Source organism: Accipiter gentilis, chromosome 10 (assembly GCF_929443795.1).
Source record: "Accipiter gentilis chromosome 10, bAccGen1.1, whole genome shotgun sequence".
Lineage (NCBI taxonomy): Eukaryota > Metazoa > Chordata > Aves > Accipitriformes > Accipitridae > Astur > Astur gentilis.
The window spans coordinates 18,391,762-18,410,115 of NC_064889.1; the positions used below are offsets into that span (position 1 = coordinate 18,391,762).

General features: G+C 44.0%; 1 protein-coding gene across 1 annotated transcript in view; it reads right to left on the reverse strand.

Annotated features, from left to right (window-relative positions):
- AGBL1 (AGBL carboxypeptidase 1) overlaps nt 1-12,099 on the reverse strand; it is a 273,863-nt gene extending 261,764 nt beyond the window's left edge. Inside the window, exons 1-5 of the mRNA XM_049812577.1 lie at nt 12,064-12,099; nt 11,407-11,470; nt 9,935-10,081; nt 7,288-7,419; nt 4,771-4,864 (exon numbers count right to left, since the gene is read on the reverse strand). Of these exons, the coding sequence (XP_049668534.1) occupies nt 4,771-4,864; nt 7,288-7,419; nt 9,935-10,081; nt 11,407-11,470; nt 12,064-12,099 (473 nt within the window). The remainder of the gene's footprint in view (nt 1-4,770; nt 4,865-7,287; nt 7,420-9,934; nt 10,082-11,406; nt 11,471-12,063) is intronic.
- Nucleotides 12,100-18,354: the final 6,255 nt, after the last annotated feature.

Sequence of the window (18,354 nt, forward strand, 5' to 3'; positions counted from 1 at the left end):
GAGGTTTATGTGAACACTTACCCTTAGCCAGCTCTACTCAGTGTGGTAAACAGTTGTATTCACAAAAAGCTTTGTGAAACAAAGACATTTTAAAAGACTCTTCAAATTGCTTTTAATAAAACTGCAGAAATAAGACTGCCCACCAACCTTTTAACAACAGAAAAAGATAACGTAATGGAAGAAATGACTCAGACACGAGTCACACCATCATTAGCCATTTTCTAGAATACAGGTCTTCCTCATATGAAAAAGAGTCGTAAGTGCTGGTTTTTTATTTTCACTCACTTTGATAATCTACCTTCAACTTCTAGGAGTCCTAGAAGAGCCCTGTACAACACACATCCACAGACAACATACAGCCTCCAAAGCCATTGGTCTGATGTGCCAGCAGCCTGGGGAGCATATCTGATGCTTGGCCACCTGGAGACAGTCACACAGAAGAGGCCTAGCTCCTCGTTGGCCAGAGAGCAAACATCTGCCACTGTCACATTCCACATCCAGCTGCCCACAACACATCCAAATATCCCTCAGAACAGGTAAGTTGGGAAAATGAGCAAGGGTATTGAAAGGGACACTGGAAAGCAGAAGGGTAGAAGATATGGAACATATGGGGAATAAGTAAGGTGGAAGGTGAAAGGAGCGGGGACCCTTGCATTGTGTGGGGAATCAGGGATGTTTCATTAGAGAAAGTGTTGATGGACTGAAGATTCAAGCATCCCACACACAATTGTATCAGATATCTCAGCTATTGACATAAACAGAACTGAGAAAAACAGAGCATCACCTGGCTTTACTTTAAATTGCCCCTATAAAAGGTATCAGAAAGCTTTCTCTGCAGCACAGCATCGGGGGAGATGAGTAAGACAGTCTAGAGTCTCCATCTCACTTGGATTTCACAGCATTTAACTTAAGAGCTCTCCAAACCTCGGCAAGTTTCATATTTTTTCACGTGGCTTTTACTTCAGATATGGGCAGCCCTGGAGAGATCCACACAGTTATGGCACCAGCAACCTGAAGACCTCAAATGCCTAACTAAGGCCAATAAAGTCCATGAGTCACAGTCTCAGGGGAATCAGAGCTACTTGGCATGAAGCCAGAGAAGGTCAATCGGAGCATGGGAGACTATTTCTAAATAACCCAGAGCTTTGCCACTGGGAAAAATAAATAGAACTATGTATCTTGTTTCCACATCTTAGCTAGCTAAATAAATAGCTCTCATAGTGCACTCTCCAGGGCAGATTCTTAAAGTGACCTTGGTCCTGCTGCTGCCCAGGACAGGAGAATGCGGGTGTATCCACAAGAGAAGTGGTGCATTTTCAATGCTGCATTCCTGGCAGCTGATCAAAGAACAAGGGTAATCTCAGCCCCCGCAGTTGCCGGCTGTTCCTTCCCAGCAGGAAGGCAAATCATGGCAGCACATAGTTACGAAGTGGAGAGAAGGTATCAAGAGCAAACACAAAGGGAGGATCAGAGGCTTGCTAGGAGGACATTGGAGTTTTCCCTCCATAGGCAGGTTACAGGCTACTGTTCTCCTTAAGATCCATACCAATAGCGAAAAAGAAGCAGATGTTTTTGTGACCAGCTAACTACACCAAAATAACCAGCTCCAGATTTCAGCATAGCCACAGCAACTTTAGGAACAGCTACACCAGTGTCAGATGACCAGGAGCACATGCTGAACTAGACAAAGCACATGACCCCTTTTATTCTTTCTCCCCATCTCAGGAAAACCATCCGAAAGCTTCCTCTCCCAATCACCCTACAAATTTTTAACTAGAGGAGCTCAAAAAATAGAAGGATGTTTTCACATGTACCCACCTCCATTTTCTGAGGAACTGTAAAGATGCCTCGGTGAAGGGTAGCTATCCCAGGCATTTACGAATGCTGGGAAAGACAACCTGTAACCCACCCTACAGTCTGGACTTCTCATCTCAGGACCTAAATTCTTGTCAACAACATCTCCTGAAAATGGTTTTCCCCAGTAAGAGCTATGTTTCCAAATAGACTGCAAGCAAGCACAACCCCTACTAACTAATAAGAAACTAGTGCCTTTAAATAGGTTGCAAGCATTTTTTTAAAAACAAAACAGGTTTGTGTGCTTCTTCTGATGTAAACCAGACTGTCTTCACTGAACCATTGACCTTCTCAGCTGCTCCTAGTTATTAATGAAAAAGGCAGCTTTGAGCCCTAGGCAGGCCAACTGAGTGGCTACCAAGCTTCAGCCGATTTATGGTTCTTGTTTGTTTAATGAAGTGTAGGTGGGAGTCAAATCACCTTTTTCTGTGAGCTAGGTCCCAGGAAGGATTTTATCTTCCATTTGCATGCTATATAAATGTTTGAAGAAGAGCACAAATATTTTAGGAAAAAAAAGGAAATGAGGAAACTGAACTAGCAATAAGGAAGCTCAGGTAGACAACAATTAATGTGTAAGATCCCTTTTTTTCAAGGGGAAAATAAATCCAAGCTTTTTGGTAATAAATAAAATGGCTTATTAGCAATGAAACTGGAGTTTTATTGAGGGAAATTCTGATTTGCATTTTCTCGTGTGTGTGTGTCCCAAATGGAAAAAAAGGTCCACAGAAGAGTTCAAAATAATTATTGTACATAAGATAAAAGGAAGAAAAAAACAAATACTGCACATTGACAATCTGGAATCATTGAAATCAAAAGCAGTGTGTTTCTCTGAAGGCTATTTCTTTTCCTTTCTGCTTAGATGTGAGTATTCTAGACCACTTTACAGCCTACATTACAACAACCCTCAGCAGCACTAGCTGCATCTCTAAATGAATCTCAGCAAAAAGCCAGGCTAGAAATGTGTGACAGATACCAAGTTTTCCACTTCCCTCAGAGGAAACAGTGAATGGAAAAAGCAGCTTTGCACAAGATTCATTTAAAAAGCCTTTATGCAGCCAGTCCCGTTGCTTAACAGAGAATTGATACAAGCCCAAGTCCCATTACACACAGATCCTGACCTATGAGGCTATCACAGAGGTAGAACTAACACTAGTCTAATCACAGCCAACACTTCCATGGGAAGGAAACCAGGGAATTGAGTGGAATTTACCTACTTAGTTAAACACAGGCATGGACCCATCAATCACTTTTGATTGCCTCAGAAGTCAAGACCAGCTCTGGGTCTAATTCATCCTGGGCACCCCTGTCATACAGAAAGCAGTTCTCCAGGCTCCCTGAATCTTAAAGTTATAACATGAGGCCTGAGGGGAATCTTGGAGGGTGCTCAGATATCCCAGGAATAATATGCTAGCGATAATATTCTTTGAGATGGGCAGTATCCAAGCCTCTGTGTAGGAAACATCCTGATATCATACTTTTGGACAGACCACGCAGAGGAATCACAGGTAGCCTAGCTAAGACACAACTGAAGCTGTGAAGCAGTTCCAGGTACTTGGCACTGTACTAGAAAGCCAAAAATGCAGGCAAAAGTGAGTTGGCTTCCATTAGCAAGGCAGCTGCAGGAAGTTGTGCATCTGCTGGGCCCACTCAGTATCTTATTTAGCAAAGCAAAGTGTTCAAATTCTTATATAGCCGCAGACATGTAGGCAGAAGAACTGAAAGAATGCTGCATTTAGCAAACAACAGTACCATGTGTTGACCTGCAAGTTCATCACTTGTGGCTAGTGGAAATCAATTCAAATTCCTTCTCATGCAACGTGTTGAGTAACTGGCGATATTGGCAGAACTGGTATCAGTCTTTGATGGTAACAGCAGGATGGACATTATTTACTGTTGCCCTCATCCAGATCGATTGACCCCCACTTCAACCACGGCTAAGCAAGTAGTCGTCAAACTGTTGTGCCATGTCTGTCCATCCACTTCTCACCTACGTGCAATGCTCAATCTAAAGCTACTCCCTCAGTAATCACCAGCCATGAACAGCACTCATTTCAGGTCCAGGCAGAAGCCAAAACTGACTGAATGTTGCCATGTCCTTGCTGAGATGTACATGAACAAGTAGGACCTATGTGCTCCACAAGGCATTGCATGTCTAAGAAGGAGAACTGGCAGGTTCTGCGTTGCTTAAGCAAATGCAATTGTGTGGGCAGAGCTCATAGCAGCAAAGTCTTCCTCCTGTTTGTAATGAGCAAGCCACAGAAATGTGTTATGTCCTGTGGATGTTTTTCCACATTACAAAGTTTGCCTTGAAAGGCATCGGAGGAAGTGGTCAGGATGGACAACTTGCGGACTAATGTTCAGCATTAAGATGGAGACATAAAATGGACTTGCTGTCCTCAGAAAAAAAAACTATTTGAAATATTTGGGATGGGCTTAAAAACAGACTGAGATTGATACTAGTAAGAACTGTCATACTTCAGAAATATCACGATGTCCTGGTGATAACTGTCTGCAAAAGGAGGATGAGGCAGCACTGTCACGATTTCACTGTACCTGCCCCCGGGCTGGTGGCAGGAGGTTCTTGCTAAGGGGTAGGCAGGAGCGGTTTGTCTGCTGCCAGCACCTGCTTCTCAAAATCCAATCCTGACTGGGAAATGAAGTACGATACCTTGCAATCAAACTGCCATCACTGTATAGGGTACACTACAAATAAATGGCCACCAGCATGAATCATATGATGAATCATGGCATTAATGTGTCCTTCAGGGAACTATTTCTGCCTCTTAAAAAACCCTGCAGATTTAAAGTGAGTGGAAATTGTGCATCCATTTCTGATTTCTTTGCCTCTTCAAGTGGAACCAAAATTTTATTTCTTGCTGTCCTGGAAAGATGAGTTCCCTTGGGGCTACTGCCTACCTGACTGTCCTGACGTTTCTCTTGCTGTAGGGGGTGATGACTTTGAAAAGCAGCTCCATGGCTCCATTGATGCCAAGTGTAGTTCCTGTGGTAACTAAGCCAATAAAAGAGAAAAGCAATCAGATCTGAAGCAGGCGGTCTGCAACATTATGTTTAGAGGTGATGAGGGAAAGGGAGTAGCTGCCCCTGGGGCTGTGAGCAGATTTCTCTGGGCTCCCAACTGGACTTCACAGGTTGTTTTACAAACACAGAAACTGAAGCACAAAGCTGTCTGTGGACACAATCTGAGCCAAGATCAGATGCAAAAATAGCCCTGCAGTTCTTCCCCAAGTTCCCTAAAGCCCCTTTTCCTATAAATATTGTACTCTCCAGAGAACAAATCATGTTAAATAGGGTCATCTCCCAGCAAAATGACAGGGCTCAAATTCGTTCCACATTTCCCACAGGCAGCTCCATGAGGACAGTTTATTTCATAAGAGCATGGAGGGCAGAGTTTTCTTTCTGGGCTATTATTCAGCAGTATGGAAGTGGGTTTTGGGGGGAGGCGTGCTTCTGAATGCAGCTTAATTTCAGCTAGGCCAATTGTACCTTTAATCCTTCACTTGCTAACACACTAGGAACTTTTGTAGATAGATTTTGTAATCAATTCCAAAAATGCCTGATGCATAAACTGGGTGTTTAGCCAGACCTCCCCACTATGAGACAGGTTCTCTGCGTAAAGAAGGGACAAGTACAGCCCTGAAATATTAAATGCAAGTGAACAGGGTGGAAGGATCAGTAATCAACAGCAGCCAGAGGGAGACCTGGCTGCCTGCCCACTGCTGGGTTTTGGCTGTTTTGTAAATATCTTCCAGTGGTCATCAGAGAGCTGCCAGAGGGCCCATCATCTCCTGCAGTCCTACCGTGTCTCCGCCAAGTTGTCCTGTGATGGAAAGCTTTGCAAGGCTTGCCAGCTACTTTCACACTAGCTAGTAATTCATTAGAGACAAGGTGGTGGACAAGACTGCTCGAACTCATCCTGCCCCAGAGCGGGACGTGGGCTGTCACACACAACTGGTAGCAGCGATTGCGAAGGGAGCAAACCAGAGCAAAGAACTGATGCATGAGATTGTGACAAGGACTCATCTTTTCTGCTTTCATACCTAAGCACTCTCAGAGTTTTATATGCTTCTGGATTCTCTTAGTTTCACTCCATAAGAACAATTTTTAAGGTTGGGAGCATGTAGTCTCCTAGTTTGGTACCACATCCACACAGAGCTTCATCTAACCTCCCCTGCATCTTCCCAGCTGGGCCACAGAGCCCACAAAGTCAGAGTTACTCATGGAAGGGGGAAACACACCTGGAGAGTGCTGGAGATACCTGAAGAGTAACAGATGCTCCAGCAAAGGAGCAGAGGTGAGTTTCTGGGGTCTGACATTAACAGAAAGGAGGCCAGGCTGCAGTGTGCATCCTAAAACCTCTGCAAAAACTGCAGCTGAATTGGGATGCAGGTGCACTGAAGCAGGGAGCAGGAAAGTGTGTAGATAATCATTTTGGGTGGGAGGCAGCACAGGGTCACTACACAGCTGTGAAACCCAAATAAAGGCACGTTTCAGCTTCTGGCCTTGGCTGCATTTTCAGTCACACTCAGCCTTTCAAATACTGCTTATCACAGGGAGAGGGGTTGAATGTTGAGGCTTGGCTGCTTGCCTGAGAAAGCCCATTGCATGAAGCTAGCTCCTGTACAGAAAGAAGGGACCTTCAGGGCTGGGCGCCAGGAGTGCTAAATCTTAAGATGCATATAGCAGACTGCAGACGGGATAGCCGTCAAGAATTATCTGCTGGGTGAGGGATGTGGGGAGGGAGAGGAAAGGGTTAGAAAGGGAAATTTGTGCTGACAAACTCAGTGCTCTGTAGCAGGGAAAGCCTGTATGACTCTGTAATGATCCTGGGAAAGAATACTGGAAATCCCATTGCTTGAATCATTTAATATGAGGGCATTGCCAAGCAAGGAAAGCTGGGAGAATACATGGGGGAGGGGGATACTAGACAGACGACTGGGATCTAATACGTACTTCCTGAGGGACCTTGAATGAATAACTGATTTATCTCTCCCTCTGTTTGTCCACACATCTTTTACTTCCTTGTGGAGCTGCTCTGAAAATCAATACAATCAACAATAGGGAGACATTTGGCTGTTATGGTAATGGGAACTACATAGAGACTTAAGGTACCTAAGTCTCAGAGCAAAGGAGTTGACTGTCTGTATTCTAGAATAGGAGATCATTGCCATGAATATTTTTCACTACAGCACTTTTATTTTCATAGTCCACGAAAGATATACACTGTAAAGGCTGTATAGGTCCCTTGGGGAGCACCTCTTTCTATGGTTATTCTGGCTTTTGTGCTTGATTCTGTATATTAACGGTGCATGCAGGCACCAACCTTAATCAGGAATGTTTCTTTGCACTGAAATAACTAAAAAAGAATTCTGGGGGTTGTCACACAGAGGAAAAGAGGAAAATCCTGGCACTCACCATTAGAAGCACAAACCCGCAGGACCCAGAGGCAGTGGGTGAGGTGCAGGTGGTGGCCCAGGTTTCTTCTTGCCAAGCTCAGTATTATATCAGTTGCTTCTGCCTTCTGCACTTTCAGCCCAAACTTCCTATCTGTAAAAAGCATAATAAGAATCAAAGTATTACAAAGATCAGGTCTCTGCAGCAGTGCTGATAAACATATTCACACCAGAACTTATAACTCAAGAGGTCATGACAAAGGCATTCAAATGTATCAATTATCAACATTATTCTCACTGAAAACAGGAAAACATGGGATTTTCCTAGAGTCACCATATACAAATCGTAGAATCATAGACTGGTTTGGGTTGGAAGGGACCTTTAAAGGTCACCTAGTCCAACCACCCCTGCAACGTGCAGGGACGTCTTCCACTAGATCAGGTTGCTCAGACCTTGAACGTTTCCAGGGATGGGGCATCTACTACCTCTCTGGATAACCTGTTCAGTGCCTCACCACCCTCATCATAAAAATTTCTTCCTCATATCTAGTCTGAATCTACCCTCTTTTAGTTTAAAACCATTACTCCTTGTCCTACCACAAAAGGCTCTACTAAAAAGTCTGTCCCCATCTTTCTTATAAGCTCCCTGTAAGTACTTAAAGGCCACAATAAGGTCTCCCCAGAGCCTTCTCTTCTCCAGGCTAAACAACTTCAACTCTCTTAACCTCTCCTCACAGGAGAGATGTTCCATCCCTCTGATGATTTTTGTGGCTAGCATCTGGACCTGCTGCAACAGGTCCATATTTTTCCTGTACTGAGGATCTCGGAGCTGAACACAGTACCCCAGGTGAGGTCTCACCAGAGCAGAGGGGCAGAATCACCTCCCTCAACATGCTAGCCACACTGCTTTTTATGCAGCCCAGGGTATGGTTGGCTCTGTGGGCTGCAAGCGCACATTGCTGTCTCATGTCCAGCTTTTCATCCACCAGCACCCCCAAGTCCTTCTCGGCAGGGCTGCTCTCAATCCCTTCATCCCCGAGATTGTATTGATACCAGGGGTTGTCCCAAGCCAGGTGCAGGACCTTGCACAACCTCATGAGGTTCACATGGACCCACTTCTTGAGCTTGTTCAGGTCCCTCTGAATGGCATTCCATCCCTCAGGTGTGTCAACTGCACCACTCAGCTTGGTGTCATCTGCAAATATGCTGAGGGTGCACTTGATCCTGCTGTCTATGACATTGATGAAGATATTAAACAGTACTGGTCCCAATATGGACCCCTGAGAGACGCCACTCATCACTGATATCCTTCCAGACATTGAGCCATTGACCACTACTCTCTGGATGTGACCATCCAACCAATTCCTTATCTACTGAATAGTCCATCCATCAAATCCGTATCTCTCCAATGGAGAGAGAAGGATGTTGACGGCGACCATGTCAAAAGCCTTACAGAAGTCCAACTAGATGACATCCATAGCTCTTCCTTTGTCCACTGATCACAGAAGGCTACTAGGTTGGTCAGGCAAGGCTTGCCCTTGGTGAAGCCATGCTGGATGTCTCAAATCACCTCCCTGTCTTCCATGTGCCTTAATGTAGCTTCTAGGAGGATCTGTTCCATGATCTTCCCAGGCACAGAGGTGAGGCTGACAGGTCAGTAGTTCCCAGGGTCTTCCTTTCTATCATTTTTAACAATGGGTGCAATGTTTTCCTTTTTCCAGTCACTGGGAACTTCACCTGACTGCCACAACTTTTCAGATATCATGGACAGTGGCTTGGCAACTACATCAGCCAATTCCCTCAGGATTCTGGAATGCATCTCGTCAGGTCCCATGGGCTTATGTATGTTCAGGTTCCTCAGGTGGTCTCAAACCTCATCTTCTCTTACAGTGGGAGGGACTTTGCTCCCCCAGTCCCTGCCTTGAGGTTCATTCACTGGAGAGGTGTGGGAAGAGAGGCTGCCAGTGAAGACTGAGGCAAAAAAGTTGTTGAGTACCTCAGCTTTCTCCTCATCCGTTGTTACCAGTTTGCCAGTTCACCAGGAGGGGTACACTTTCTTTGACATTCCTTTTCTGGCTGACACACTTAGAGAAGCCCATCCTATTATTTTTTGAGTCCTTTGCCAAGCTCAGCTCCAGCTACGCCTTGGCCTTCCTGACCCCATCCCCACACAACCAGGCAATGTCCCTATACTCTTCTCAGGATACCTGTCCTTGCATCCACTGCCCTTACATATCCTTCTTGCTCCTTAGTTTGACCAGAAGGTCTTGACTCAGCCATGCCAGTCTCTTGCCTTCCTTTCCTGATTTCTTACACATGGGGATCGAGAGCTCTTACGCTCTATGGAAAGAGTCCTTAAAGAACTGCCAGCTCTGTTCTGCAACCTTGACCCTGAGGGCACTTTCCCAGGGGTACTATTGACTGACTCCTTGAACAGTTGGAATTTTGCTTTCCTAAAATTCAGGGCCTTGACTTTTTCAGCTCCATGCGCGTGTACGCCCTCCCTGCCTTGTTGCAGGATCTGTACCTGGCCAAACCGCAGACAAGCAGCACACCCCAAAAACAAACTCGCAGCTGTCTATCAGGCACATCCCAGTGCTGATTATTGCTGGGGCTGCCCGTTAGTTCTGAGCCCCCCACCGAAGAAGTTCCCCACCACTCAGCAGTACCTCGTTGGCCGACCCTGGCCAGGAGGCGAAGCAGGGGCAGGAGGGTGCTGTGGTCGGGTGGCTCGGTCCGGGCAGCGGCGGCGAAAGCCTGCAGCAGTGCCTCGCTGCCCCCCTTGCTGATCACGTAGTGAATCCTCCGGCCGGTCCCTGGGGAGAAAAGGAGAGACTCTGCTCAGAGCATCCCTTCCCTGAGCCACAGCTATCACAAACCCTCACCCCACGTGGAGCACACAAAGCTCCCACGGCCTTCCAACGGTGACTTATTGCTATAAACGCAAGGGCATTTGCAGAACTGACCGTGGATCTCAGGTGCCCCTGGCCTGGAGGCATGGCTAACAGCTGCATGGTGAAACTATGCGCTCTGCTGCTTCTTGCTCCGGCTGTCGTTATCTTTACAAACCCATGTCCTGCAGAAGTTTTTCATTGTGCATTGAAATGCAGCAGAGAGGAATAAGCAGAGACACCGACAGGTTTCAAAGGAGCAGAAGGCTCAGTGATCTTTTCTTACATACTGGAAATTAAATAAGCAAAGGACTAAAGCTGCAATGGACTTCTGCCAAATGAAAAGGAACCCTAGGGAAGCTTTGGATACAGCTTTCAAACCAACCTAGGTCTCCAAAGAAACCACACATTATCCTGTGAGCCCTACTGTGTCAACAAACCCTGATTAATGGGTGACTTCAGCAGCGACTTCAGGCTCCATGGTTGGAGGAAGCTGTATGTCCAGCTACTGGAGGAGAGACAGCACCTTCTATCCTCCCTGTAGGCAATCCTTCCATCTAGCTGAGGAACAACACTGCAGGGCTTCAAAAGCGAGGCCCAGCTGGATCGGCAGTGTTTGCAGTGGGGCTCCAAGGAGTGGGGAGCACAGGAGGCTCCAGAACTCACCGATGCAGCCCCTGCAGCCTAGCAGCTTGGGTGGGTTGAGAATTGCTTAGCAAATGACATTTTTGAGGTGGAGCAGGAGGGAAAAGAAACTTAATTATTTTTTCAGTTCTTTTGCCAATTCACTTTTTCACGTGGCTCTGGCATATGCAGCAGCATGCCTTCCCTGCAAGCTCAAGGTGGAGGTGCCTTTTGGGGAGATGCTGAACTCTCTCCATTCTTTCCCATGTGCTCTGGGAAGTCAGGCCCTGTCTCACGGCCCTCTCTCCAGTGACACTGGTGAACATTTCCAGCGGTTGACTGCCAGGGATTATAAAATACTTTGAAACTCGCAGGCATCTTTTAAACAAAAAAAAAAAATAAATTTGAGACTTTCTCTGGGGCTTTTTTTTTTTATTTAACTTACTGAAAAATCTCAGTTTTCCAAACACAGGGGTAAGGACTGCTGATCTGTAGACACAATTCATGTTTTGTTCACCTTGCAAACAGCTGGCCAAGTTTATGCAGGTATGAATTCCCTGACCTATTTGAGGACCCCCTTTCTGCCCCTAGCCCGCAGGCATTGCCCCAGAGCTTTGCTTCCTTACCCAGAGAGAGCAAGTCAGTGAGGACACTGAGAATATGCAGGATGACATCTTTGTCACGGGAGGTCTGAAATGGAAACACAACAAACATAGGGATCAGTTCAGAACAGTGAACTTCATGCTACATAGGGCTGCAGTGCATCAGGTGGTGCAGAGACACTGAGAGCCTTGTTTGGATACTGAGTACGTTTTGTGCCATCTAGCCAGTGAATGTGTGGAATCATATTGATAACACATTTTAAAAGCCTTTGACAGACATACTGATCATACTACACAATATTTAATATACAGTGGCATTTCTGCAGAATTTACATCTAAATTACATCTCTCTTTTTTGGTTTGGTCTGGCTACCTCAAAGTTAAGGAAATTCTGTATCACACAGAAATGTTAAATGTGGGGTGATTTTCCATGACAGCATCCCTTATTACTGGCAGTTAAGGAGGAATATCTTTAAATTATATCAATCTCATTTACAATAAAATTTCCCTGTCTTTGCAGCTTTGCAGCTGCAACCACATGGAAGCCAGGAATTTGGGGAGTAGAAAGATGCCCTAAACTTGTTTTTAATCAAGACCAAGTAAGCACCATACCTTGACATCACACGTTCAGCTTTAGATTCACTTTAAATTTTGCACTAGAAGAAATAAGGTATACTGTACTTGAGGAGAAGGAAACACATGATAACTACCATCCATCTGTGCGATACACTAGACCCCTTCTTTAATCCTCCTCCAACCAGATTTCACTGCTGAGACTGAAGAATTAATGACCAGTCTGTATTGCTGTATGAGGGATTTTGCTTAAGTCCTAGATCTTTTAATTTCTGTATAGATACAATACAGCACAATACAGATTTCCACTATAATAGAAAACTTGCATTTGTGTAGCCTTGATCCTGAAGAACCTCAGGATCAAATAAACTATAATGGAATCACTTTATCTCCCATTAAATTATTGCAGTAGAATGATATCTTACAAATATATGGCTCCTATGTTTCTGAATGTTGAAGTGCTTCAGAAACTTAACCTACTAGTATGTATTCTTGGATCATTTCACCAGCCAAATTGACTCAACCATTTTCTGACATATTTAACATTATGCAACTGAATATTAAGACAAGGAATTGAGAAGTAACACCTAGCAAAAACAAACTCTAGAAAGAATATTGGGGAAATCTAATTCAGATCTGTAATAATGACTATTAATGCAAATGCACTTTTTTTCCAATGGATCCCTGCTAAAGTCACAGCACAAGCTGACATGGTGCTGAGGATTGTGTAGTTAATTAGGGAACTGGGTATCGTACCTCCTCCTCCTCCTCCGTTGTTACAGTTGGGGAGGGTATGCATTGAGTGAGACAAGGGAATGAAGGAGGAAAACGGTCAGTCTTCACAGTCAGAGCAGGTAACTGTCAGCAGGGAGAATCAGGTTTCCACTTCTGTCACAGAACTCCCATAGGATGCTTGGCAGCTCCCTTCAACCAAACCTCCTGCTGTATTGGCAAATTATATGTGCCATCTCCTGCATGCAATATCTACATCAGTGCTGATGTTTCCTAACTTCTGTACCCTTAACATTATGTATTCTTAGATTTCTTTTTTTATCATAATTATTAAGAAAAACAAACTCCAAATCTCTGAAAACCAGAATTCCCATCATACTGGTTTTGGTCAATTACCAGTGCTACCAAACTTTAACTGCTCAACACACATTTCATGCTGGCATAAGTGAGCAACAGGGACAAAAGTATCAGCAGAGGAGTGAGACAAAATGCGGTCAGGGAAGGGGAAGGAAGAAAGAGGAGTTGGGTGAGGATTAGAGATTGGAGCAAACAGGCAGAGAATCACTTCTGAAACAGGGGAATCAGGGAAGGAGGGTCTGTGAGCACTGCTGCCTTTCTGAACACTCACCTGACTTCTGTTGTTAGCTAAAATCCACAGGAAAAGTGTATGTCTCATGCCCATCTCAGACCTGGCCCATGCCCAGAGCGAGAGCCTGCTGTTTCTATTCGTTACTACATTAACTCAACAAGCAGAGATCTCTGAACTGAACATAAAAGTTCAGCCCTTTAATGAGCCGTGTTGAAATCGAAAGGCTCAGTATGATAGGATTACTGCTTCTTTCAGAGCCAAGACAAAGAGAATACGTGGCTTTAATGAAATCCTGTAACTCTTGGTTCACCAAGTATTGCCACCCTTACCTTAGAGAAGGGGTGTTACTGTCTTAAGGGACGACACAGAGAGGAAAGTCTGCAGCAGGGTCAAAGCAGTTACTTCTAGGTAACAGGTAGAGTTTTAGTCATATGTTAATATTGCTAATTCATGTCTTTGTTCATTAGTCCACAGTCCTGAGGTGTCTCAAGTCCCCCAGAGCAAACAAAGAGCAATCAGAGCTCTCTTCCCAAGAGTTTCTTGGCATTTTTTAGCATAGGGACTTAATAGTCGGGGGCAGGCTGTCAGGAGTGATGAGTGTCCCCCAAATTTACTGACTCCAGGAAGAGTTACTGTTCTCAGCACCTTTTTAAATATCAGGGTTGCCTAAATCAGACTGTCTTCTGATTTTGTCTTGCTGCCTCTCCGTATCCCTTTCCTCTGTAGGTGGATGGATTACACACTAAGGTTTCAGTAATGAAGTCTTCATTGATTTATGCTCCTATTACACTGGGTTGTTTATTTTAACTGATTGGATTGTGGGTTTCCTAAGCCATTAACACAAATAGTGATGACATAAGATATCCTCTGACTTTCCATGTGCTTTATTCAGGGACTCAGGCGAACAAAGAACTTGAAGGGACATGGATGACCAACCTTTAAAATGTGCAAATTAAAGCTGGGTGATATTGCCAAATATTTTACCTGAGTACTTACTCTTGATGTTTTAACACTAAAACCCTGACTGTGCTGGTGCCCCATTGTTCCCCTTCCTCCAGCGCACTAGTGAGGCAATTGGATGACTTGTGTGTTTGCTGAAACAGTGGATAAAAACCTAGTACCATTACAAATTCTAATATATTTCCCACTAACTTTAGCAGCACCATTGAATAATACAGAATACTGCAGAAGAACACAGGTCCAATTTATAATAGCAAGACAACACAGAAAAAACAACCCTAAAGTTGCTGTTGTCTTGCAAGACAGCAACTTGCCTGTTGAAATAAACAGCTCAGATTTTGACTAGTTAGCTTGAGATTTTCAAAATCATCAAAGATATTTGGATATTGAAATCTATTAGAATCAATAGTTTAAATTAATACTCATACTAAACTGTTTGTGGATGAATTGCCAACAAATTCATTCACAAAAAATATTCAGTAAATCTTTTTGAACAGTAAGTACAAATGAGAAAATCACAACTTGCGCCTGATCTAAAAAAGATGAATAGAGTAATTTCTTTGATGCAAATTACTTACCCAGCTCTGGTTAAAATAAACACATTAGTTATTTTTATTGAAAGATATGTTTGATGGTTCAAGAACAAACCATAAGCAAAGAGAGAAGTAAAATTCCTCTTGCTAAATACTTTGCATTCCTGCCAGCACATACAAATGTTAGATACAACATCTATACGCGCATAGACTAATGAAGATGCATTCATGGTATATGGGTGGAATGAGAGCAATGAAAATTTCCTAGAGGCTCAAGTTAGATTACAAAATCAACAACCTCCTGCAGGATTTCACTAAAAGGATTTAAAGTTAGAGCCAAATTGTTACCTATTAACAACAGCCTGTAGCTGCCTTTCATGGCTTGCAGCTGGACAAAGGCTAAAGTAGCAAAACCCATCACTTAAAATGGTAAGCATGGCTGTACTTTTTGGCTGGAGCCCCCAATCTTAGCCTTACTTCAGCAAAGCCTGCTGTCTTTCTCACCCAACCGGGAGTATCAGAGGGCTGAGTTCAGATGCATTTAATCAGCTCCCGGCTGATAGTTCCTCTCTGAGCTCTTTCTGGGAATTAATCCCTGGAACACCGCGGCTTTGGTTAGCTTGGCTGAAGCTCCTCATAGATAAACAGCAGGAGGATGGAGAAAGCCAGGAATAAAAAAATACCCCAGCTCATAGTCATTGATACATTACAAGCAGCAAGTGATTAGTTAGTGACATTGGGTTTGGAGGACAGCAGCTTGATCCCAGGATCCTTTTGACAGGCAGGCAGCTCAGGTTATTTTGCTGACCCATGATTAAGCAAGGAAGGAGCTCCTGTCTCCTTGTCCTGCTCCTGGGAACATGCCAAGACAAGCTGTTATTTACTCAAGACAAGATTATAAAATTGCAACTAAGCCACAGTAACAGGTAATCTCATTTCATCAGGGAAGTCTCCTGGGATGTTTTCCACAAGATTTGAAGACCCAGCAGAGATGGGATTTTTCCTGTCCCACCTGAAGGACAGCAGCTATCGGTTCAGTTCCCCTTTTAGCGCTGGCTTAAAACCAAGACTTCCCATAAATTCAGTCTTTTGTGTAGCTCTTGGGCTTTCATGTCTTTTGCCCAAAGGCAAGTATTTCTCCAAATGAGACACGCAGGCTACGGAGAGTCTTTGCTGTGAGTCTAAGCATTAACGCTGAAAAAAGGAGTATGCCCAGAAAGAAATCACACAGCATTAATTTGTGCAGTGTGATATTTACTAATAAATATTGTATTTGGGGAAAGAAATACAATGCAGCTTTTCCACTCACAAAAATAATAAATGCCAAATTAAAGAAGTCACTCCTGCAAGACAATGCCTAACATGATTTCTACCAATACTCCTATTAAATTAATAGTCTCACAAAGCTGTTTGACTGCTTAGGAAAAAAAAAAAAAAAAAAAAAAAAAAACAAAACGAAACAAAACAGCCTGTTTTTAAAGAAAAGCTATTGCTGTATTGGCCTTGCAAATTTCCAGATCTGTTTTTTTTTTTAGAGAGATCAAGGAATAGGATGTCCAGTTCCAGGGTTGGTTGGCTGGTTGGTTAGTTTGTTTGTTTTTAAATAGCCTGTTTCTAAATAGGGAAGCAGGATTTGACGTGTTCGAAATACATCCTTCTTTCTTCTCTTACCCTTAATAAATTTGCTCTCACAAATAGCAGCAGTCAGAAGCCTAACTGTCTGTGTAATGAGACTTGCATCTGCAAGTAAGATTTCTCACTCTCTACGCTCAAAGCCTATTGAAGAGAAATCCCGGTGCAAAATTAATACCAGCTAAAACCAACACCAGGTAAAGGGCCAAGAAACATTAGTCCTCACTCTCTCCTGAGACCTCTAGAAACTATAGGGCCGCTGATAACTGTATTAACACTTAAAGCAGAGACTCCCTTCCCGATGTTCTGCCGTCAGCGAGGTAGAGGTGTGTACCAGACCCAACTGCTGGGCACGGCCACTCACCACTGGCATTATGGATTTGCCAGCTGGATATCTTCTTCCCACAGCTGACTATCCAGCCTTACAATAACTGTGAAGCCAGGTTTGGTGCCTTACGTTCTGTGCCTTGTCAGAGTAAATTGCTTTTTCTAATTTAAGTGGAGCTAAAAACGCACATTTAAATAAGAGACCAAAATACCCTGGAGAGTTTCTTGTCTGTGTGCTCCCATCCTCAGCCTCAATATTCAGCCAGCTAAATGTGATTTCTTGTTGTTGGAAGGTTATTACCTACAGTATTGGATACATGGAGGTTTAGAAAAAAATAAAATCATTATTTCTGAGGGGAAAAAAAGGGTTCAGGGATCTCTGAAATATCACTAGGCAACCTCAGAATAAGGGAATATTCAAATTAAAGTGATTACAGCCTGGATTTTGTTATTACTGAAGCACTTTGTTAAAATACTACCATCATCCAGCTTTAGAAGGATCCCAAGAAGTTACAGTCCTGTTGCCCTTGCTCCCAAAACACCCATCCAAACGTCCTCAGCACCACCACAGACGTTGTCATCCTCTGTGGTAAACAGTAAGTGCATTTCTTTGGCCTAATCTGGATTTCCTCTGCTGAGCAGTCAGATAGGCCTGAGCAAGCCAGGAAACTCAAAGGAGACATGGAAGGGAAAGGGTCTATTTAAAGACTCAGAGAGAAGGACCTTGCTGTTCGGGCAGTGTCCTAAGTGACCTCTTTAATCCTGCAAGAAAGGCGTTCGCAGCTGTGTGGGATCACGTAGCCCTCAAACTGTACACAGGGCAGCCAAAGGGCCTTCCAGAGCAAGACACATGGTCCAACAAGTTCTTGCTCCTGTTCCCAAGCCTTAGAGATGAGTCCCTCTCGCTGGCTCCTGCCCACCCCTGTGAGGCATGGCTAGCACCCCATTTACCCAAGCACCAGCCGTTTTCATGCCGGCTGATGCTTAACACCAAGCCAAGCTCTATGCATCGGCAGTTGTGGATTTTATACCAGGGAATATAGCAAATACTCACAAAAAATGTCCCTCTCTCTTGCCTGCTGCAGTCAGGTGGGTGGTTTTTTCACAGCCTGCAGTGACCTGAAGGTATGGTTTTTCTCATCCTTATTTGCACTTGAGGGCAATAACCTGCAATATTTTATTTGATAACACACCAGGTCACTGCCGGTTGTAATGATTACATACCCTTCACAATGGATGGCAGCTCATCCAGGTGACTGGGCAGAAGTAGTGCCCCAAAGCCAGCTTCTAACCTGCTATTGTACAGGACTTTACTCCTCTTCATTGGGTTTCAGGGCTTCTTCTCAAAGGATATATGCTACACTCTATGGGGACTGAACTGCTTCGAGGCAGAGATGGGCAAATTCCAAACTTATATCTGAATGTCTTCAAAACACTGAAGGTGTTGAGATGTAACAGCTTGGCCTGAGCTGATCTCTAGCCAAAATAACGTGGTGAATAACATGGTGGAAATCATCTGTGCCAAGGAATCTGACTATATTTAATGCAATAAATTGCACTAACATAACACCTTTCATCACAGGATCACAGATTTCTTCACAAATATTAATTAACACTTGCCCCACT